This window comes from Staurois parvus, unplaced genomic scaffold, assembly GCF_062004578.1.
Source record: "Staurois parvus isolate SC_StPar_1 unplaced genomic scaffold, SC_StPar_1.0 ptg000673l, whole genome shotgun sequence".
Taxonomy (NCBI): Eukaryota; Metazoa; Chordata; class Amphibia; order Anura; family Ranidae; genus Staurois; species Staurois parvus.
Window position 1 is genome coordinate 938637 of NW_028318469.1, and position 23003 is coordinate 961639.

Sequence of the window (23003 nt, forward strand, 5' to 3'; positions counted from 1 at the left end):
GTAGGCATTCATTTCAATGTCAATCTACAGTAAATACAGCAGAAACTGTTTTTTATTAATTCATGTTATTTCTTTACATTGGAACAAATTATTTACTTTATTCTCTATGAAACATCCAAAGATTCCAAACTACCTTAACATTTTACAGAGCCACCATAAGAAGCATGCTCTTTGATTGTGCTCTCCTGCCACCCCAGTTGGCCATAATGCATTGCCTGAACAACCTATCATTAGTACCTGAGTACTGTTCTGTGAAATGGAGTGTCTAGTCCAATTCAAATGCAAAAGCTGATATTTCCAAAGGATTTTCAAGATATAAAGTATAATATAAAGTATATATGCACTACTGTGCAAAAGTTTTAGGCAGGTTTTAAAAAATGCTGAAAATTATGAATGTTTTCAGAAATAAAAGTGTTTAATAGTTTAATTTTATCAATTAACAAAATAGAAAGCAAATGAACACAAGAGAAAACCAAACAAATATTTGGTGTGACCACCCTTTGCCTTCAAAACAGCATCAATTCTTCTAGGTACACTAGCACACAGTTTTTGAAGGAACTCGGCAGGTAGGTTGTTCCAAACATCTTGGATAACTAACCACAGATCTTCTGTGGATGTAGTTTGCCTCAGATCCTTATGTGTCTTCATGTAAACCCAGACAGACTCTATGTTCGGATTAGGGCTCTGTGGGGACCAAACCATCAATTCCAGTACCCCATGTTCTTCTTTAAACTGAAGATAATTCTTAATGCCTTTGGCTGTATGTTTGCAGTCATAGTCCTACTGCAGAATAGGTTTGAGGCCAATCACATACCTCCCTAAGGCATTATGGATAAGTATCTTCCTGTATTTCTCAGCACTGAGGACAACATTGATCCTGAACAAATATTCAACTCCATTTGCAGAAATGCAGCCATACACTTGCTAGAAAGGGAAGTAAGCACGTGTCTCATCTGCTGCACTGAGTTTCCTTGGCCAACCACTGTGACTACGGTCCTCAATGTTGCCCGTTTCGCTATAACAGCCATCTTGAAAGCCCAGTCTGCTTTGAAATTTTTGCAGGGTTGCTGTTAGAAATCACAGGGCCTCGTACAGCCTACCTGACAAGCCCCCCCCCCCCATGAAAATAATAAAACAATATTTTTACTAAAAATACACTAAAATCATTATTAGTGGACACAAATCTAACATAACTAACACAATTCCTGCTGAATTTAAAAGATAAAACTGTACTGAGGTAATAAATAATATTTATGTGTCTAAATGAGGTCTTGGGGCTAATTCACATGGGTGCTGTGGTTTGAACAGTGTGAACCAGATTTTTCTTTTGTGGTTGAAGCTGTGTGCAGGCAGTCTATGTTATGCTATAGGGATATAGCAGCTGTATGAACAAAGCCACAGGTCCTAATTTGACAGGTGTGTGGATGCAGGTGTGTCTCCCCTGAACACTGACAGTGTGCATTTGGAGCCACTTACCTGCACATCGATCAAATTAGGACCTACAGCTGTGTTCATATAGCTGCTGCATCCTCATAAGGTAACAGGTGGCTCCAGCCACACAAACTGCTCATTCACACTGTATGGACCAGAGAACTCATGTGCAGGAGACATTACTTTTTAAAATTTTTACAATTTGGTTTTGTTTTTTTTTTGTTTGTTTTAAATTTTTACAAAATTTTTTTTTTTTTTTTTTTACAACGCTTTTGGGGGCTTGGTTGAAATACCAGGAATCTAAACATATCCCTGACATCTCATCAAAGAAAGAACAGAGAAAAGAATTGAAGAAATAGATTGTTCAATTCCCTTCTCTGCAACCTCAGTGAACTGTAAATAAATGAACAGGAGACAGAGGTGTCTGTTCATTCAAAAACTGAAGCATAGTAAACAGTTTACTATGGTTCATTTTGGAATAAACACAGTGAGACCTCACTGTGCTCATTCACTAAAGGAAGGGGTCAGTAAATGACATATTTATCGTTCCCTTCCCCTGCTCTCCATACTGAACATCCCTGTACATACCCACAGTAGCTGGCAGGAGAGCGAAGCCAGGAGTGCTGCGGGTGGGGGCCCAGGCACAAGAGGATGGGCACAGCAGGAAAAATCAGATATGGGCAGGACAAAGGGGGATCAGTGCAGTGTGTGCGTGTGTGTTTGTGGGGGGAGGGCTCAATTACAAAATGATGCCCTGTGTGTCTCTCCCTGCAGCAGCTGAAAGCCGGCGGAAGGGAGAGGGGGAGAAATTGGCTTTTAGCTGCTGCAGGGAGAGACACACAGGACATCATTTTGTAATTGCGCCCCCCCCCCCAACATTAATTCCTGTACAGGACGACGGTGGAACCCCCTTATCAGTGGCCCTGAGCTTGTGTCTTGTTGCTGTGCTCAGTGTTGCCATGATGTATGACCTGTGACATGAAAGTGTCTTCCACAACCTCACCTTCGTAGCAGAGTTTGGCTGTTCTTCACCCAGTTTTAAGCATCCTACACAGCTGTTTCAGTTAATGACTGTGTTTCATCCTTACTGTGAAATTGATGATCATTAGCACCTGTTTGTTACAAATGGGAAATCATACAACTGACACTAATTCTGCACATTCTCTGACTTTGTGCAGGTGTACAATGTATACAAGTGTATGAACTGATGCTGGTTTGAAGCAAAAGGGTAGTCACACCAAATATTGATTTGGTATAGATTTTTCTTCTGTTTGCTCACTTTGCATAAATTGTAAAAATAAATAATTAAAATACATATATTTGAATGCAATCTTATTTTCCAGCATTTAACATCTAGAAGTTTGCACCATAACATAATATATGTGTATCTCCACAAACCATAAAATAATATACTTTTTTTTGTTCTAAATTCTGCTTTTCTCTTGCCTTTGATACATCCTGTTTACAACCTTTGTTTCTGCCACCTTGTTGCAAAACTCAGGTTTGCCAAGTATTACATCAAGAATGGTACAGAAACCCGAACGCTAATTAAAGTATATGGGATTCGCATTGATGTCATTGTTCATGGGCAGGTAACTATGCCTACAGTTTATATTATATTTCAATATCTGGCACTAGACGTTTTCATTTTGATAGTGTGCATGAACATTTTCCAACCTGGGATTGCAGACAGTATATTCCTTTATAAAAGTTCATCCAGCATGCACTGGACAGTAAATAGAAAAATTGCCTAAGGGTCTGAACACACCTGGTAGAATGCACAATGGTCAAGTATCAGCATCTTCACCTACACCGGGATCTGTATTAAGCCGACTTAAAGTTGCCATTCAGTCTTTGACTAGTGAATAGTGCTCTTGGATAAAAGAGAACTTTATTTTGTGTTCCTAATTAATTTTTACATTTAAGCAATAATAAATAAATTACACATGAAAATCAAGTATTAAAATGACATGATGAAAATATGCATTTTAGCCTATCTTTAATGAGAAGTTATGCCATACAGGATATCCCTGTAGTTTGTGCTTTAAAAACTGAGGAGGAATAGTAGACCCCTGAAAGTATGTCCTAAACTCTGGAGAGAATAAAAAATTGAACGTAACATAACAAATGTTAACATATTTTATCCTGCAGGCTGGAAAGTTTAGTCTCATTCCAACCATCATTAACCTGGCCACTGCCTTGACATCTATTGGTGTTGTAAGTATAAACCATATTTTTAAAAATCTGTTCAAGCATTGTTTTTTCACCCAACAGACACTTGACTCCATGGAAATTTAATTTACTTGCTGAAGCTGGAAAAACAACCCTAAATTGTTACTGTAGGAGTTACAGTATATCCAAAAACAGATATCCCCAGTAACTAGAATACATAAAGAATGCATGCTGGCCAGGCCCAGACTGGCCATATGGCACACCGGGCATTTGTCTGGTGGGCCAAGGCCACCAGACTGCATGTCCAAACAAGCAGGGCCCAATTGGCTCTGCGGAGCGATGGGGTACATGGAAGACAGGCAGTTCTGTACTATTCTCAGCGAGCAAGGAGTGGGTGGGGTCGAGAGCTCCACTGACTCTCTGACCCCACCCCATGCCATGCAGCCTGTATGCTCAGCATTTGGAAGACCACAGGGTAGGAGATGAGGTTGGAGTAGAAGCCAGCAGCACTGACTGAGAGCCGGGCTGGCCAGGACTAGGTAGGTCCAACTCCCCATATTGATTGTCTATGACTGTTCCTAAACCCTGTCAGCGGCTGGGGTAATCAGTGACAGGCCTCATCTATGAGAATCCACTGGGCACAGAGAGAGGCCAGAGGGATCCTGGTTATCAGAGGGGGGCTGTAGGCAGGGCTATTGGAATTAGAGGGCTTTGGATGGTATCCCTACGGAGAGCTAAGTGGCATTTTGGAGAGGGGCTATGGAGAGGGAGCTTTGTGAGCAGGGCCATTGAGTGTAGAGAAGGGCACTTTTGGCGGGGCTATAAATAGTACGGGGATGTGGGTGGGACTATGAAGACTACAGAGTGGTAATGGGGACCGCTATGGAAAGCTGGTTGGGGTTATGTACCCAAGTAATGGGTGAGCGGTAATGATGTGCAGTAACTTAATGATGCACAGTAACCTCTACCAACCAATTAGTGAGCAGTAAGGATGTACAGTAATATCTAGCAACCAGTCAGTGAGCAGTAAGGATGTATAGTAACCTCTAGCAACTAATCAGTGAGCAGTAATTATGTACAGTAACCTCTAGCAACCAATCAGCAAGCAGAAACAACGTGCTGTAACCTCTAGCAACTAATCAGTAAGATGTAATGTGTGCTGTAACTAGAGATGAGCGAAGTATTCAAAAATTCGATTCGGCTGATTCGGCGAATTCGAGGAATAAATTCGATTCGAGGCGAATATATTCGCTGCGAATTTAACTTATAAAAAGGGTGTTTCTAGGCTTCAGAGAGCCTTTATATTAGTGCAGAACACTGTACCTTTAATTTAAATGCCCTTGGAGTCTGCTGGGGAAGAGAAATAATACTGTCAGTCAGTATGACATGCAGATGAGTGCCGTCGATCTTAGAATCACCGCACACTTCACTCATTTGGGCAGTCACGGGGCCAAAACCAGAGTGTGGAGCCACAGTGTGGCGGTGGAGGCAGCAGCAATGGGAGGCCATACAGCACCCTATGACAAAATGGAACCCACCAGCAGTGTGAGGAGACCTGAAAGTGGCACATGGCAGAGTGTGGCGATGGAGACAGCAGCAATGGGAGGCCGTACAGGGACCCATGACACACTCTGGACCTGGCAGCAGCATGAGGAGGCGGTACAGGGGCCCATGACAGATTACGTGCCTGGCAGCAGCATGAGGAGTCGGTACGGGGACCCATGGCAGATTACGGGCCTGGCAGCAGCAATGGGAGGCCCGTAATCTGCCAGCACCCTATGACAAAATGGAACCCACCAGCAGTGTGAGGAGACCTGAAAGTGGCACATGGCAGAGTGTGGCGATGGAGACAGCAGCAATGGGAGGCCGTACAGGGACCCATGACACACTCTGGACCTGGCAGCAGCATGAGGAGGCGGTACAGGGGCCCATGGCAGATTACGGGCCTGGCAGCAGCAATGGGAGGCCCGTAATCTGCCAGCACCCTATGACAAAATGGAACCCACCAGCAGTGTGAGGAGACCTGAAAGTGGCACATGGCAGAGTGTGGCGATGGAGACAGCAGCAATGGGAGGCCGTACAGGGACCCATGACACACTCTGGACCTGGCAGCAGCATGAGGAGGCGGTACAGGGGCCCATGGCAGATTACGGGCCTGGCAGCAGCAATGGGAGGCCCGTAATCTGCCAGCACCCTATGACAAAATGGAACCCACCAGCAGTGTGAGGAGACCTGAAAGTGGCACATGGCAGAGTGTGGCGATTGAGACAGCAGCAATGGGAGGCCGTACAGGGACCCATGACACACTCTGGACCTGGCAGCAGCATGAGGAGTCGGTACGGGGGCCCATGGCAGATTACGGGCCTGGCAGCAGCAATGGGAGGCCCGTAATCTGCCAGCACCCTATGACAAAATGGAACCCACCAGCAGTGTGAGGAGACCTGAAAGTGGCACATGGCAGAGTGTGGCGATGGAGACAGCAGCAATGGGAGGCCGTACAGGGACCCATGACACACTCTGGACCTGGCAGCAGCAAAAGGAGGCGGTACAGGGGCCCATGGCAGAGTGGCGAAGCGTAAGCAGCTTAAATTGAAGGCCATACAGAGGCCTATGTTAAAAATAATAACATGTTTGGGGCATGATTCATGGCGGATTTAGTCTGTTGTGTCAGGAACTGGTGGTTTGAAATCCAGACTAATCCACGCCTGATTCATTTTCACAAACGTGAGTCTCTCCACACTTTGGGTGGACAGTCGTGTCCTCCGCGGAGTTACAATACCTCCTGCCGCACTAAACACGCGCTCCGATGCCACGCTACTGGCCGGGCATGACAGCCTTTCAAGGGCAAATTCAGCTAGTTGGGGCCAAAGGTCAAGTTTCGTTGCCCAGTAGTCAAGGGGATTGTCTACCTCGGTTGGCAGGGTGCTGTCCAAGTAGGCCCAAGCCTGTTGTTTGAGGTCCTGCTCCAGGTCCACCTGATGCTGCTGCTGCTGCGGCTGGTTAGTAGTTTCCTCACTGCGCTGGTGAAGAAAGCTACTCATCATCGACTGCAGACTGAGGCAGCCGCTACTGGTGGAGCTGCCACTGCTCCTACCACCCCACCCCTCCCCTGCTGCCATGGCAGCGGAACGCGAGCGCACAGGGCCCACAGTGTCTGAGGATGGACGTTGCCGCAGAAAGGCAGAGACCAACTGACTACATAGGTGGTTTTTATAGTACGTTATTTTGGCCTCCCTCTCAGCAGGTGTGAAAAAGGCCACCATTTTTGAACGGTAGCGAGGGTCCAACAAGGTGGACAGCCAAAAGTCATCCCTCTGTCTGATGGTTATTATTCGGCTGTAGCTACGCAAGCAACCGAGTATGCTATGGGCCATTTGTGCCAAGGAATGCGAGGGACTCCCTGCCTCCATCTCCACAGCATACTGCCACGGTGCGTCTGGGTCCTCTGTCTCCTCCTCCTCCTCTACCAGATGCTCCTGCTCCTCCACTCCTGTCCGCTGAGTGGAAAAACCACCCATTTCACTCAATAATTCCTGAGCACCAATGTCCTCCTCTACCTCCTCCTCTTCTTCCTGTCCTGCCCCCACAGGGGTCATGTGGCGTTGAGATCTGTGCGCCACGTCTACCGCACCCTGACCAGCCATTGTTAACAGCATTTGTTCCAGGACGTGCAACAGAGGAATGACGTCGTTCATCCCATAGTCCTGCCGACTCACGAATAGCGTGGCCTCCTCAAAGGGCCTGAGCAAGCGGCAGGTGTCACGCATGAGCTGCCAATGGCTGACATCTAAGTTACACAGGGGAGTACCTTTATCCGCTTGTAACATCAGGAAATCGGTGATGGCCTTTCGCTGTTCGTAAAGGCGGTCTAACATATGTAGGGTTGAATTCCACCTTGTTGCAACGTCGCAGATCAGGCGATGCTGTGGAATTCCGTTCTGCCGCTGCAGCTCAAGGAGGGTGTGCTTTGCGGTGTAGGAATGGCTGAAATGCATGCAAAGTTTACGTGACATTTTAAGGATGTCTTGCAGTGGGATGGTGGATTTTAGGAACCGCTTGACAACCAGATTGAACACGTGAGCCATGCATGGCGCATGGCACAACCTTCCTTGACGCAGAGCAGACACCATGTTCTTTCCGTTGTCGGTCAACATGGTTCCGATTTTCAGTTTGCGCGGAGACAGCCATCTGTCGATTTCTCTGTTCATTACACTCAGAAGTTCCTCCCCTGTGTGACTACGTTCGCCAAGGCATACCAGGTGCAGCACAGCGTGACACCGTTGCGCCCTGCACATGTGATATGCCGGTCGGGTAATGGGACTTGGCACGGGGGTGGCGGCTGAGGACACGGCGGAAGAAGAGGTGGTAGAGGCGGACATCTTTGCTGGACCAAGGACGTGCAAACGTGGAGGCAAAAGCGGCGTGACCTGTCCAAGTTGCTGGTGCGTCTGTGCCGGCACCACATTCACCCAGTGGGCCGTAAATGACATGTACTGTCCCTGACCGTAGTTACAACTCCACACGTCGGCGCTGCCGTGCACTTTGGCAGAGACCGACATGCTCAAAGACTGGCCCACCATCTCTTCTACATGTGAATGAAGGGCTGGCACTGCCTTTTTGGCGAAGAAATGCCGGCTTGGCACTCTCCACCGCGGCGCGGCACAAGCCATCATTTCTCGGAAAGGTGCTGAGTCCACCACTTGGAAAGGGAGGGACTGCAGCACCAGCAAGTTGGATAGGAGGATGTTCAGCTTCTGCACCGTCGGGTGCGTGCTCGCAAACTGTTGTCTCTTGGAAACGGATTCCAAGAAAGACTGCTGACGGAATCCGTGAAGAGGAGTAGCAGGAGAAGGAGCATCTGAACGAGCGGAAGATGCCAACGAGCGACAACTCCCCTCAGCAGAGGTGTTGGAGCCTTGACTGGCTGATAGAGGGCGATTGACGTCGGGTGACGGAGCAAGTAACGGAGCGGGTGATGGAGCGGGGGCTGGGGCAGGCAGAACCGCCGTATCTTTATCACGGTTTTCCCAGGCCACCGAATGGCGACGCTGCATATGCTGACGCAACGCTGTAGTCCCAACATGGGCCCCCTGGCCACGCTTGACTTTCTGGCCACATAGTCGACATACGGCTACGTTTACTTCCTCGGGTGGCTTGACGAAAAATTGCCACACCGCCGAGTAGGAAACTTTGCCCCCACTACTCCTCACTGGCTGACTGCTACTTCCTCCATGCACACCGGCACCACTACTGGCCGTGGTGGTAGGCTGCAGTGGAGCTGGTGCTCTACTCCGTGGCCGTTTGCCTCCACTGACACTGCTGCGACCCTGCTGCCTCCTGGGCAACCCACCGACTGTTTTGCTCGCTGCCAAGCTGGCACCCTCTTCTCCTGATGATGCGGAAGCAATAGCCTGATGACGACGAGGCTGCCAAGTGCGATCAGCCTCATCATCATCAATTAGGGTCTCCGCCTCACTACTAGCCCCCTCGGCTGCATGTGGGTCAGGAGACAGACCTGTCTCTAGACCGGCTACCGAGCCACTCTCCTCGCCAGTACTTCTTCGCCTGGCTGCTGAAGAGGCGGATGTCTCCCCCCGTTCCTGACCGTCCTCTGTTAGCTCTTCCTCACTGTACAGTGGGGCTGAGCCCACAGCATGCGATACTTTGCTTGGTGAGGGAACACCAAAGGACAGGGGCAGGTAGAGAACACGTGATTTCAGTGGGCTTGCTCCCGGGCCATGCCAACTAACGGTTGTGTCTGACGTACCCACCGACCGTTGGCTGTAGGTGTCAGAGGTGACCTGGGAAGAGGAAGACGACCGAGCCAACCAATCGATGACTGCAGGGTTGTCGGTGGAGACACGACCGCTGGATGACACCGGGAGCACTGGCCTCTGGCTGCGACTAGTGCTGCCTCGACCCCTTCCTCTGCTGCCACGTCTGCTCGCTCCTGAAACATTGCCTCCTCTGCCACTCCTCTGCGTGTTGTCTGACATACTCTTTAATTCTATAAGCACCCCAAAAATAACGTAACGATTCTGTGTCCCTCAGTAACAATTCTGTGTCCCTGAGTAACAATTCTGTGTCCCTGAGTAACAATTCTGTGTCCCTGAGTAACAATTCTGTGTCTGTCCCTGAGTAACAATTCTGTGTCCCTCAGTAACAATTCTGTGTCCCTGAGTAACAATTCTGTGTCCCTGAGTAACAATTCTGTGTCTGTCCCTGAGTAACAATTCTGTGTCCCTGAGTAACAATTCTGTGTCCCTGAGTAACAATTCTGTGTCTGTCCCTGAGTAACAATTCTGTGTCCCTCAGTAACAACTCTGTGTCTGTCCCTGAGTAACAATTCTGTGTCCCTGAGTAACAATTCTGTGTCTGTCCCTGAGTAACAATTCTGTGTCTGTCCCTGAGTAACAATTCTGTGTCCCTGAGTAACAATTCTGTGTCTGTCCCTGAGTAACAATTCTGTGTCCCTCAGTAACAATTCTGTGTCCCTGAGTAACAATTCTGTGTCCCTGAGTAACAATTCTGTGTCTGTTCCTGAGTAACAATTCTGTGTCCCTGAGTAACAATTCTGTGTCTGTCCCTGAGTAACAATTCTGTGTCCCTCAGTAACAATTCTGTGTCCCTGAGTAACAATTCTGTGTCCCTGAGTAACAATTCTGTGTCCCTGAGTAACAATTCTGTGTCCCTGAGTAACAATTCTGTGTCTGTCCCTGAGTAACAATTCTGTGTCCCTGAGTAACAATTCTGTGTCCCTGAGTAACAATTCTGTGTCTGTCCCTGAGTAACAATTCTGTGTCCCTGAGTAACAATTCTGTGTCTGTCCCTGAGTAACAATTCTGTGTCCCTCAGTAACAATTCTGTGTCCCTGAGTAACAATTCTGTGTCTGTCCCTGAGTAACAATTCTGTGTCCCTGAGTAACAATTCTGTGTCTGTCCCTGAGTAACAATTCTGTGTCCCCCAGTAACAATTCTGTGTCCCTGAGTAACAATTCTGTGTCCCTGAGTAACAATTCTGTGTCCCTGAGTAACAATTCTGTGTCTGTCCCTGAGTAACAATTCTGTGTCCCTCAGTAACAATTCTGTGTCCCTGAGTAACAATTCTGTGTCCCTGAGTAACAATTCTGTGTCCCTGAGTAACAATTCTGTGTCTGTCCCTGAGTAACAATTCTGTGTCTGTCCCTGAGTAACAATTCTGTGTCCCTGAGTAACAATTCTGTGTCCCTAAGTAACGATTCTGTGTCCCTGAGTAACAATTCTGTGTCCCTGAGTAACAATTCTGTGTCCCTGAGTAACAATTCTGTGTCTGTCCCTGAGTAACAATTCTGTGTCCCTCAGTAACAATTCTGTGTCCCAGAGTAACAATTCTGTGTCCCTGAGTAACAATTCTGTGTCTGTCCCTGAGTAACAATTCTGTGTCCCTGAGTAACAATTCTGTGTCTGTCCCTGAGTAACAATTCTGTGTCCTTGAGTAACAATTCTGTGTCCCTAAGTAACGATTCTGTGGCCCTAAAGTCTCTTTGGCCCTAACTCTGTCCCTAATACAGAGAGGTCTGTCTCTCTTGAATGACCGGAGGCTAATGGAGAATTCTAAGATGGCCGCAATTTATAGCTCGACCATTACACAGTGCTGGCTGGCTGCTGATTGGCTAATGCGATCACATGTCATGAATGAATGCATTATGGGTCAGCGCGCCTTGTCTGCGCGCCTTCCCAGAGATCCCCGCTCCGTCGCCACACATGTCGCCGCCATTTTTGGAAAAATTCGATTTGCGCATCCGAAGTCTGCTAATTTTCGGATTCGGCGCGAATCAAATTTTTCCTAATCTTCGAAACGAATTCCACTTCGCCAAGTTCGATTCGCTCATCTCTAGCTGTAACCTCTGGCAACCAGTCAGCGAGTGGTAATGATATGCTGTAACCTCTGCCAACCAATGACAATCACTTTTTCTTCTCAGTCTCATGTTATATTAATAAAGTGCACAGTAAACAGGTAGTTGTCACTTATTGTAAATTGGTTTAAAAAAAATGGGTCGCTCAGTCTAAAATGCCTGGGCCTGATGCTGGCTCTTTAGATAATTATTATGATCAGGAAAATTTTAACCAGGCAGTATAATGAGAGTTTCCCAAGAACATTTTGAAAACACAGTGTTTTTTTTGTTTTATTTTTTTTTTTTTTACTAAAGCTGGTTTGCTCAGTCTTGTGCACTTCTGCATAGAAATCAATCAACTTCCAGGTTTTATTGCTAAAGCTTAAGTCCCTGGTCACACTGGATGCGAATTGGCATGTGATTTGCATGCCATGTGACTTACAAATCGAATGCCAGGTCGCACCCTATTGTCCGCTATTAGAACGGTCATATCGGTGCAAATCCAACTTGTTTGGTATCTAAAGTAGTACATGCACTGCTTTTGGTGCGATTTGCATAGACATCTGTGCCAGATGTCTTGCAAATCACACCTGAAATCAGCATGTCACCCTTCACTGTAAGTCGCATGATTTCAAAGTCGGTTTGATGTCACCAGGGTGTAAGTGAACAAGCTGAGGTTAGAAGCTGGCTACCATACACAGGTGCACGAGATTCTGAGTGAACCAGCTTTAGTAAATAAACCCCAGTAGGTGTTGGAGACCCAACGTTACTCAACAGTAATGGAGTGGTACAATCAGACCAGTAATGGAGAGGGAGCTAGCAGGTCTTGGTAACAGACAAAGGCCGTTATTAAGTCATTGTATTGGGCAGGTCCATTTTTCTGGTGAGCATACTGTATCATAAGAATGCAGTGTGGGGGTAGAAAGAGTGGGAGAACGAACTTTGCTTCACAATCCTTGTTTGCACCGAAAAGTGACTTTTTTTCACATTGGCGATTGCGGCGGATGGTGTGATTAATTTTTACTTTTCTTCATCATTGGGCACTGTTTTTGGATATTTAGATAATATTGTATGAAGATAATCCACATTTAGGATTAAAGGGTCACATGTTCAGTTATTTTTCTGCATATGATTTGAGCCTTGCACTAGTTATATTTTTATTCTTGTACATATTTTATAAGCGTGAAACACATAGTCAGTACTAGCATGCTCCTTATTAGAGATTATTGGACTGTGACACCATTTGTATCATTGTGTATTAGAGTGCCTACACTATGGATGAAGGAGCACAGAGACAATTGGACAGCAGCTTAGTCAGTCTGGGGGAGGTGAAAGTTAGATGTACTAGCAGATTTGGATACACTAACAAACTGAAGCCAAACTCCAGTTAAGACTTTATAAGCACTTATAGCAGCAGTTTTTTTTTAGTTTTTTTTCCATTTGGGAATAAAGGTTTTACATACATGAATAAAAGCTGAACATTGTAAGCACTCTTGACAGTGTTTAATGATTTGTGTCATCCCTCTAACTGTTACATCTGCAGAACAGCTTGTTCTGTTGAAAAACAGACTTTCCAATCCGGTGAAAATAAAATACAGAAAGCCAAAAGAAGAAAACTAATGTAACCACCACATCTAAGCATTGCAATATATTAAATGCTTGCTTTTGGGGTTTAGCCACTTGCCAACCGCGCTATAGCTGAATGACGGCTACAGCGTGGTTGTCTAGTTCTGCCTACGCACACCCGGCAATCTCTGTGATAGCTGTGTCGTACGGACATAGCTGATCACGTGATGAGGTAAAAGGCCAATCACAGCAGCCTTTTACCACGTGCTCAGCTGTGTCCAATGACAAAACAGATCACTGAATAAATACAGTTGCCGGTTATCTGCTGCACTTTCCTCTGATGATCAGTGCCGCCTATCAGTGCTCATCATTGCTGCATATCAGTGCAGCATCATCAGTGCCACCTCATCAGTACAGCCTATCAGTGCTGCCTACCCGTGCCACCTCATCAGTGCCCATCAGTGCTGTGGTATATATATAGTTCAGCGCTGTGATGTGGTTTAAATAACATAATTTAAAATGGTTCATCAAGTCTTTAGTCACAATAAAATCAAATATGTGCAGGCCTTCTCCTCATTAGGTGACTGGAATCAAATAGTAAAAATGCGCACTCACCGACCACACATTTTAAATGCGCCTGTGTGTAATCTTATCCAGAAGACCAGCCAGGCATGCAGCTCCAGAACACAAATGGATCCTCCCTCTTAAGCACTGACATCAACCTTGGGTGTAGTAATACCTCCAGATCCAGAGACCCTCTCGCCCCAAATGATAGGTAGACAGGGATCCCCCTCCTGGTTCCAGGTACCCCAAAAATGGAAGGTGTAGATCTGCAACCCTCCAACAGGAGAGTCAAGGAAAAAAAGGGGAACGCCAATAGTGTGGTAGGTTCAGAACTTTATTGTAGCAACACTCATAAAGCCAGGGTCACATATACATACATACACTATTAGTCAATAAGCGGACAGGTAAGTATGAGAAAAAATTGTACTAACCCGGCAGTGGTAAAGATTAGAGACCACTGGACCTCCTCGTGGTCTCAGTGGTCAGGAAGTCACACTTGCTAATGGCTCCTCCTGAGGCCTTTCGTGCTAAATGCACTTCATCAGAGGATGGACGCCACTAGCAGTGTGACAGCAAGACTTCCTTTTGAATGCGGTTCGCGCATGCGCGAAAATCCCGCTCTATCGTCCGGAGTCCGAAAAGTGGTACTGCGAATGCGCGGATAGCCACCATTTTGCCGTGGATCGCGGCCGTGCAGTATCAAACTGCGCATGCGCCGCCCGATCGCCGCCATATTGCCATGGATCATCAGCAAGCTATGCAGATGAACAGCTGCTGCCAAAGAAATAGGGAGAAGTGCCCATCAGTGCTGCCTATCCGTGCCACCTCATCAGTGCCACCTACCTGTGCCACCTCATCAGTGCCCATGAGTGCTGCCTACCCGTGCCACCTCATCCGTGCCCATCAGTGCTGCTTATCCATGCCACCTCATCAGTGACCATCAGTGCTGCCTAGCAGTGCAGCCTCATCAACGCACATCAGTGAAAGAGAAAAAATTACCAGTTTTAAAAATTTTATAATAGAAACAAAACTTTTTTTTTCAAATTTTTTTTGCTCTTTTTTTTATATATAGTGCAAAAAATAAAACACCCAATGGCGATTAAATACCACCAAAAGAAAGCTCTATTGGTGTGAAAAAATTATAAAAATGTCATATGGGTACTATGTTGCATGATCGCGCAATTGTCATTCAAAGTGAGAGAGCACTGAAAGATGAAAATTGGCCTGGGCAGGAAGGGGGTAAAAGTGCCCGATAGACAAGTGGTTAATAATGCTTTAAAACTTTAAGGTGCAAAGCTAAATATACAGCTGAAATAGATTTTTGTGAACCATCATATCTGCCAAACAAATTGTTGCTCTGTTAGTCATACACTTCCAGACACTTTACAAAATTTCTTACAATGTATGTTTTACTGTAGTAAAATCAGTAAAGCTTGGTTAAGATTTTGACTGTATAGTGAAGGGACAGCAGCTTACTGATAAGGTAAATGGTGTAATCTCTCCTCTGACCAGACAGCTTCATGTACTAGTTTCACAGCATTGCAAAAGGCAATCAAGCCTAAATGGCTTACAGTTCTGGCCATACCTCTTCTAGTCTAAATAAAGATGTGCAGGTGATTACAGTAAACTAGGGCAATATTTAAAAATCAATTTAAGTCGTTTATTGAATAGGTAACTACATTAAAAGGTCTTTAAGTCTGCCTACTCTTAATTTTTTATATTTATTGGTTCACTTCAGTCTATTCTGCTTTTACGTTAGAACTTGTCCATGTATTAGAATCTCTGCGCTATTTATATCCACACACGATCTATTCTTGAAGTATTAATTTTTATTATGACCCCATCTATTGTACTGTGGATGTCCTGTGAGACATGATATAAATTTTAGTGGTGAGCATTGATGGCCAATATTACCTTTAGTCTATCATCCCAATGTGAATCAATATTTAGTAGATTTTCCTTTCTCAATCTCCATTAGGGGTCTGTTTTCTGTGACTGGATACTGCTGACTTTCATGAACAAAGATCACATGTACAGCTTGCGAAAATATGATAAGGTGAGTAGATAGCATTGTATAAGTTGGAACCCCACAATCGATGGCTTGCCACCAGATTAATATAAAGTTCAGTAGGCTCCTTATTGCTTAGGTTCTAAAGTCGTATGTATCTTTAGTTCAATGAAAGTGTTGAAATGTTGGTATTAATGATTAAATGATAAGTTCACCTTTTGACCAAAAATATTAAATGCACATTTTTTTACAGGTAAAAAAAATGTGCATTTATTATTTTTGGTTACAGGAGCCTGCAAAGCATTGCACCAGTGTTAAACAGATTGCTGATGCCATGCAGGTCTCTTGCATATCTGTCAGTATCAAGATTCTTGCAATATCATTGCTTGAGCTGGTCTCTATATGCAGCTGTCCAGATTGACCTTTTTTCAGCAGTGGATGTATGGGCAAGCAGATATACTGATGGGAAGAATCAATTTAACTACCACGGCACTCCACAGCACCATGGTAGTTTGTTGAGAACTAGAAGACGACAGCCGCTAAGGCTGTTGGGACTTGTAGTTCAATTGTGCACAGAACACTGAATGAATGACACAGCCGTATGGGCGGAGCCCTGCATGGCTGTGCTGTTTTTAAAAAGTGACAGCTAGTACGGAGAACTACTTCTGTCACAGGGTGAGGGATCGGGCAAAGGCTGTAGCATTGGGAGCATGTTACGTTTTCCACCCTAAAAACTTATCCTTTAAGGAGTGACTGCATCATTATTAATATTATTAAGCAACCTAAAACCATCAGCATATTGTGTATTACTATTAAAGTGGTAGTCAACTCTTTTGTGCCATTTTTACCTACAAGTAAGCTTATAATGAAGCCTACCTGAAGGTAAATGTTTAGGAGATATTCCAGTGAACAGCAGCTGGTGACACCACCTCTCTCTCTCCTCTTAGTTTCTAATAGGAGTTTCTGTCATATTTCAGGTCTTTAGTAGATCAGTGGATTTTCCATGTTTTCTCAGTGTTAAAAAAAAAGGAAGGGGCTGAACGGCCATGCAAGGCAACCCCTCAATCATCAGGCATCTTTACTGTACTGTGTAACCAGAAGGCGCTACCTACAGCCTCCAAACTCTACAGTGCGTTGCACATGCCACACTTCTTTCTCTAGCTTTAGAGCTCAACTTATGATCTTGCATACAGACCCACTGCTTTCATAAAACTCCTGTAACGTACCTGGTTGGGGAACCTGACGTGGAGAGACGGCATCCTCTTACCACTCCCGTTCGGGACCCCTGATAGGGTAGACAGAAGGTATCGAGCTGGGAAGGGCACCAGTCTGCAGTGACAGGCAGACGGATCTGCAGTGACAACTGGCAGGTGATGACCCAGAAGACCAGGATGCAGGTAGGTTGTGGATGCAGGTGAGCAGGTGCAGCAGCAGGAAGGTATAGCAGAGGTACGGAAAACCGTGGCAGCTGGCAGCCAGAGATAGTCACAGGCAGGAGAGGTAGAAGTGTTCGACAAGCCGGGTCAGGATCAGTCGGGCAGATCAGGTACAGAGGAGCAGGCAAGAAGATAGTCAAGGGATGAGCCAGATCGGTGCAGGCGGAGTTCAATCATAGTCAGGTCAAATCAGGTAGATAACAGGAATCAGGATACAAGCACAGAACATAGTAGACCAGAAGGGACCATTCTAAGTGCAGCAGGGGTTTAAATAGCCCACCTGTGTATGCCGGCACATGCACTCACGTGCGCATGGGCACCGGCATGGCTGACAGATACCTGGTGTTGGTGCAGAGATGTGCACCGACGCGAAGCTTCCTTACACTGACAACTCCCCTGGTTGCATCATAAAGATGGCTGCCGCGTAGCGGCCATATTTAAACATGGAAGTGCCCATGATCTTCTACAGAAATAAGCCAGGAACTTCCAGTAGGCTATGCTGCAGTTGATATTTAAATGCCTCCTGTAGGTGGAGCTTTGTGTGGGTGTGTCTAGAGTGTGGGCAGGGACACAGGGGGACCCATGATCTCCTATTGTCCAGGGGTCCCAAGAATTGTCAGTCTGCTCCTGGCAAAATGCTAGCAAACCCACTAAAAACAACATAACTGGGGACTCCCTGCAGATCAAAGAGATACTTGAAGGAACTTGCACCTGAGGCTGGTAACAGAGGAGTCGCCCTTTCATGCACTTCTTGCTGTGAAGGCCAGTTATAGACTGGGGCAGTGACCATTTTTTGTACTGTTGAATTGTTGGTGTGGAGGGGGGGTGCACTGGACACCTTAGCTGCCATTGTGCTATATGCTGGGCGTCCAGTGCACTCCTGTACCTTTAAGGAGAGGTGGGCGCCCTCAGGTCCACCTGCCATTGGGCTATTCATTATGGTCTACTATGGGGGCTCTCAAACATTTGTAAAGTTAGGAACTACAGAATATCGGGGTGCCGTAATGAGGCTCTGTAGCTTACGCATGTATTTGCAAATGTGTGCTAACTAAACCCCTGTTTTTATCGCATACTGTTAGACAGGTTATTTTGGTTTGTTTGCGGGCTGGTTGGCAAGTTGAGCTGGGAATTTTTCTCTTTTGTTATTTGACATGCGTCGCCCTTTCATATGCTCCTTGCTGTGAAGGCCAGTTGTAGACTGGGGCAGTGGCCATTTTTTGTACTGGTAATTCACCTGGTAAAACATTAAGAGGTAACAGCCTTGCAAATCTGAGAAACAGCGACCTGATGCTGAAGAGCCCAAGAGCCATTTACAGATCTAGTGGAATGTGCCTTGACAGAAGTGGTACAGTACTCCAGTCAGGCTGATGAAAGGTCGATCTGAATAGCTGCATATAGAGACCAGCTCAAGAAACTATATTGCAAGAATTAGGTTGACTTTTCTAACAAAAGACATCTGTCCTCCTAGGACACTAGCAAAAAACTGAAGAATGCTGGGATTAGGAGAGGGTATCCAAGGCTGGCCTACCATTTTTTGTTTGCCAATGTTATGTAAATTTCAGTGTACACCCCAGGGGGCTCACTCCAATTACCACTGTATAACCTGACAGTACAAAACTTCCTGTGTCCCTGAATGGACAAGAAATAAATACGTTTTTTTTTTTAAATATGAACAGTACAAAAATGATATAAAACATCAGTTTGTCAACTTATAATCTTAAAAATGATGGCATCCCCTTTTGCCTTTAAAGTAGAACTAAACTTCCAGATGAAACGCTTCATTTTGCAGAGCACTGTGAAAACTGTGGAACAACATTTTGGGTTTCATTGTTTGGATTTAAATATACAGTCATGACTAAATATTGGCAACCCTGCATTTCTCTCAGATAAAGCACCACTTCGCCCAGAAAATTGTTGAAAATGTTTATGTATTCTCATGTTTATTTCTTTTGTTTGTATTGGTATGAAACAAGGTGGAGAAAAAAGATGGAGAAAAAACCAAATCTGACACATTCCATGCAAAACTCTAAAAATGGACTGATCAAAATTATTGGCACCTTCTCAAAATTGTAAGAAATTGCATTCCAAGTTTGTGATGCTTCTGTAATTAGTAATTAAACTGATCTGTATCAGTTAACAGATCCTAATGTTCCCGTGTCCACTGTGCGCAGCATTGTCAAGAAGTTTACAGCCCATAGCACTGCAGCTAATCTTTCTGGACGAAAGAGAAACTTGCCAATACATTTGACCATGACTGTGCTTTCAAGACATTAAGGAAATAAGTCTTAATGTATACCTCTACTATTTTAGGTATTAGCACAGTAGCTATAGCATATAAAGCACAATAATCTACTGTTAATATGGCCAAACTCTGTTACATTTATGGCAATAATTATGTTCATGCCATGGCACCATAATACAGTACTGAAGCTAGTTTATAACATGGAGAGACTGTTATGGAAATATCAGCTTTATTCACTGTGGAGTGTGGACAAACCATGCAATCTGCATGAGCCTTTGCGTACTGCTCTCCAACCTTTTTGGCAGTTGCCAGAATTTGTGGATTTCCAAACCAGGTCTTCTATTGTCAAGTGTAAAACTGTAAAGTAAGACAATGAATTTATCAGTTTTGTAAATGTAATGTATTTATCTTGTATATTTATGTCTATACTTGCTTTTGAAGGATTCTTCGCGCTGAATGGCAACTTTTTGGGTTACAGTTAACAACAATTATCAATGTAATGCTCACACAGACCCAGCATTCACATCTTCATTATACTGCAGGTCTGGAAACTGGAGGAGACCCATACTGCAACAGTTACTACAGCCAGCTCCCCGCAAGACTCTCCAGCCACTTCTGAATCTCTCTGTACCAATCATGACCCTCCATACAAAGACAGCAGCCCAAGAGTTGAAACCAAGACTCAGGAAAGTGGACGACAACAGGCATGGAGTGAGAGGACAGAGTCTGCACCTGGGAGCTGATATTTCACACAAAGTCCCTCTATTGCCTCTGGAACTGTTGGCCAAAATGTTTTACTGGAAAACATTTACATGAAACTCAGGAAAATGCAAGCTTTTTGGAAAAAAGACCAGAGCTATATAAAGTCCATCAAAAGGCTGGAGAGTCTGAAGAGGCTTCATAAATCTTAGATAGAAGAGGGAGGCATACAACAGGTGAGAAAATGAACTATTTTACAAGTATTGGGGGCTGGATATAGGAGTGAAGGAGCACTGAGATGAGTGAGAAAGAATATTGTAAACCTCTGGACTGAGAGACAGTAGTAATAGTGCACTTAAAAATGGACCACCAGCATTAATGAGAGCAGATGACCGTTCGTATTTCTCTTTTTCAAACAATTCTCTTCTAACTCCACACCAATAGCCTATTGTACAGAAGGGATGATTTTAAAATGTAGGTCTGTCCCATCCTTAGCAGCTTGACATTCTAATTGTTATTTTTCTAGTGCAGGATAAAACAATTAAAGCAAGCATCTAAGTGATTTGTGATGACATGGTATTGTCATCACAAACATCACCCCAATAAATGTCTTCTGCGGTGTCTATGTATCTTTTTTTTGCTTAAAGAATACTTTAACATTTGCTCCTTTTTTATTTATTTTTATCTGCATTTGATACATTTGCTTACATACTACCTGGGGTTCTCATTCTAATTGTAACCTGTGTTTTTCCTTTTACGTTCTTTTGTAATCTTGGTCATTTGCAGTTCCCTGGCTTCAATCCCTAATTTTTATAATATTATACCAAGTAGCCGTTTATGTACTCTGCTTCTACTTTGTTCTTTGTTAAGTACTGGACTCCATGTCTCTCTGGGGATCCATGAGCAGGGAAGTGAAGAGTAATGATCTCTTAGTAGATAACAAGATTTCACAATAATTATTATAAGGATCGGACTTTGTAGTCTCAGATTTACCTCCATTACCTCCTTATTTGCTCACTGCCCTCCCCTTCCTCCTTTCTTTTTGCTTGTAAGTGCCGAGATGTGTTTTTAAATCAATTATAGGATTCCTTGTGGTTTTAGAGTGCCTATAATGAACTTCCATGCAAAGTTATAAATTATAGATGTCGTTAAACTGTGAATACATGCTATGTTTCTTTAGATTCAACATGACGTTTGGATTGTAAACATTGACCAAAAGTAAAATTATTCAAAATACAGTTTTGGACTGAACTAGGTACATCATAACACAGAGACATGCTGAAGTGATCAGCCTATGGAAAATATGAAATCTTCTAAATGGGAGAATAAATGGTCATGCCAGTGAAAGCGCTTCAAATGGACCTACCATTGAGAGGGGTTAAGGGCCTTTCTTAAAAGGCAATCCTTTAGGCTGTATTTTCATCACTGGATTATTTGTTTCAAGATAAATAAAACATTTAAAAGCAGATCTGTATTTAAGTCTAAAAGCTTTTCTGGAGTGCTGGATTTCTTATACACCTGAACAGAAGCAGAGTTTGACACTTGTGTAATTTGCTCACAATGGGGCTGATTTGCTTAAGCTACAGGGAAGGCAAGTAGAGCAACCAATCAGGATTTACCTTTCATTCTGTTTGAAAATGAAACAAGAATTGTTATTGGTTGCGGAGTGCAACTGCTTCACTTTAGCTCTAGTTTTTATTTTCCCCATGTTTGTAAATCAGCCCAGTGTGACTCATGAGAAGTTATTATTATTATGAATGCAAGGGTCAACTACAGCTTAGTAAAGCTGTCATATAGTTACATGCCTTTAATATTGCACAATGGGATTATAAAGAAATTATTTTTTCATTTCTGAATGTTTTTTTTTTTTTAATCGGCGTACACTGCACATGTTAGGACATCGGTACCGGTGTCCTTGGTTTCCCAGTAGTAGTTACAGTGGGGCAAAAAAGTATTTAGTCAGCCACCAATTGTGCAAGTTATCCCACTTAAAAAGATGAGAGAGGCCTGTAATTGGCATCATAGGTAGACCTCAACTATTAGAGACAAAATGAGAAAACAAATCCAGACAATCACATTGGTTGATTTGGAAAGAATTTATTTGCAAATTATGGTGGAAAATAAGTATTTGGTCACCTACAAACAAGCAAGATTTCTGGCTCTCACAGACCTGTACCTTCTTCTTTAAGAGGCTCCTCTGTCCTGCACTCATTACCTGTATCAATGGCACCTGTTTGAACTTGTTATCAGTATAAAAGACACCTGTCCACAACCTCAAACAGTCACACTCCAAACTCCACTATGGTGAAGACCAAAGAGCTGTCGAAGGACACCAGAAACAAAGTTGTAGACCTGAACCAGGCTGGGAAGACTGAATCTGCAATAGGCAAGCAGCTTGGTGTGAACAAATCAACTGTGGAAGCAATAATTAGAAAATGGAAGACATACAAGACCACTGATAATCTCCCTCGATCTGGGGCTCCACGCAAGTTCTCACCCCGTGGGGTCAAAATGATCACAAGAACGGTGAGCAAAAATCCCAGGAAAACACGGGGGGACCTAGTGAATGACCTGCAGAGAGCTGGGACCAACGTAACAAAGGCTACCATCAGTAACACACTACGCCACCAGGGACTCAGATCCTGCAGTGCCAGACGTATCCCCCTGCTTAAGCCAGTACATGTCCGGGCCCGTCTGAAGTTTGCTAGAGAGCATTTGGATGATCCAGAAGAGATTTGGGAGAATGTCATATGGTCAGATGAAACCAAAATAGAACTGTTTGGTAGAAACACAACTCGTCGTGTTTGGAAGAGAGAGAATGCTGAGTTGCATCCAAAGAACACCATACCTACTGTGAAGCATGGGGGTGGAAACATCATGCTTTGGGGCTGTTTCTCCGCAAAGGGACCAGGATGACTGATCCATGTACAGGACAGAATGAATGGGGCCATGTATCGTGCGATTTTGAGTGCAAACCTCCTTCCATCAGCAAAGGCATTGAAGATGAAACG

At 44.6% G+C, this 23003-nt stretch overlaps 1 protein-coding gene across 1 annotated transcript in view; it reads left to right on the forward strand.

Moving 5' to 3' along the window:
* Nucleotides 1-21930, forward strand: part of P2RX2 (purinergic receptor P2X 2) — a 48908-nt gene extending 26978 nt beyond the window's left edge. The window contains exons 9-12 of the mRNA XM_089652190.1: nt 2933-3023; nt 3583-3648; nt 15586-15663; nt 19836-21930. Coding sequence (XP_089508316.1) covers nt 2933-3023; nt 3583-3648; nt 15586-15663; nt 19836-20036 — 436 coding nt within the window. The 3' untranslated portion in view covers nt 20037-21930. The remainder of the gene's footprint in view (nt 1-2932; nt 3024-3582; nt 3649-15585; nt 15664-19835) is intronic.
* Nucleotides 21931-23003: the final 1073 nt, after the last annotated feature.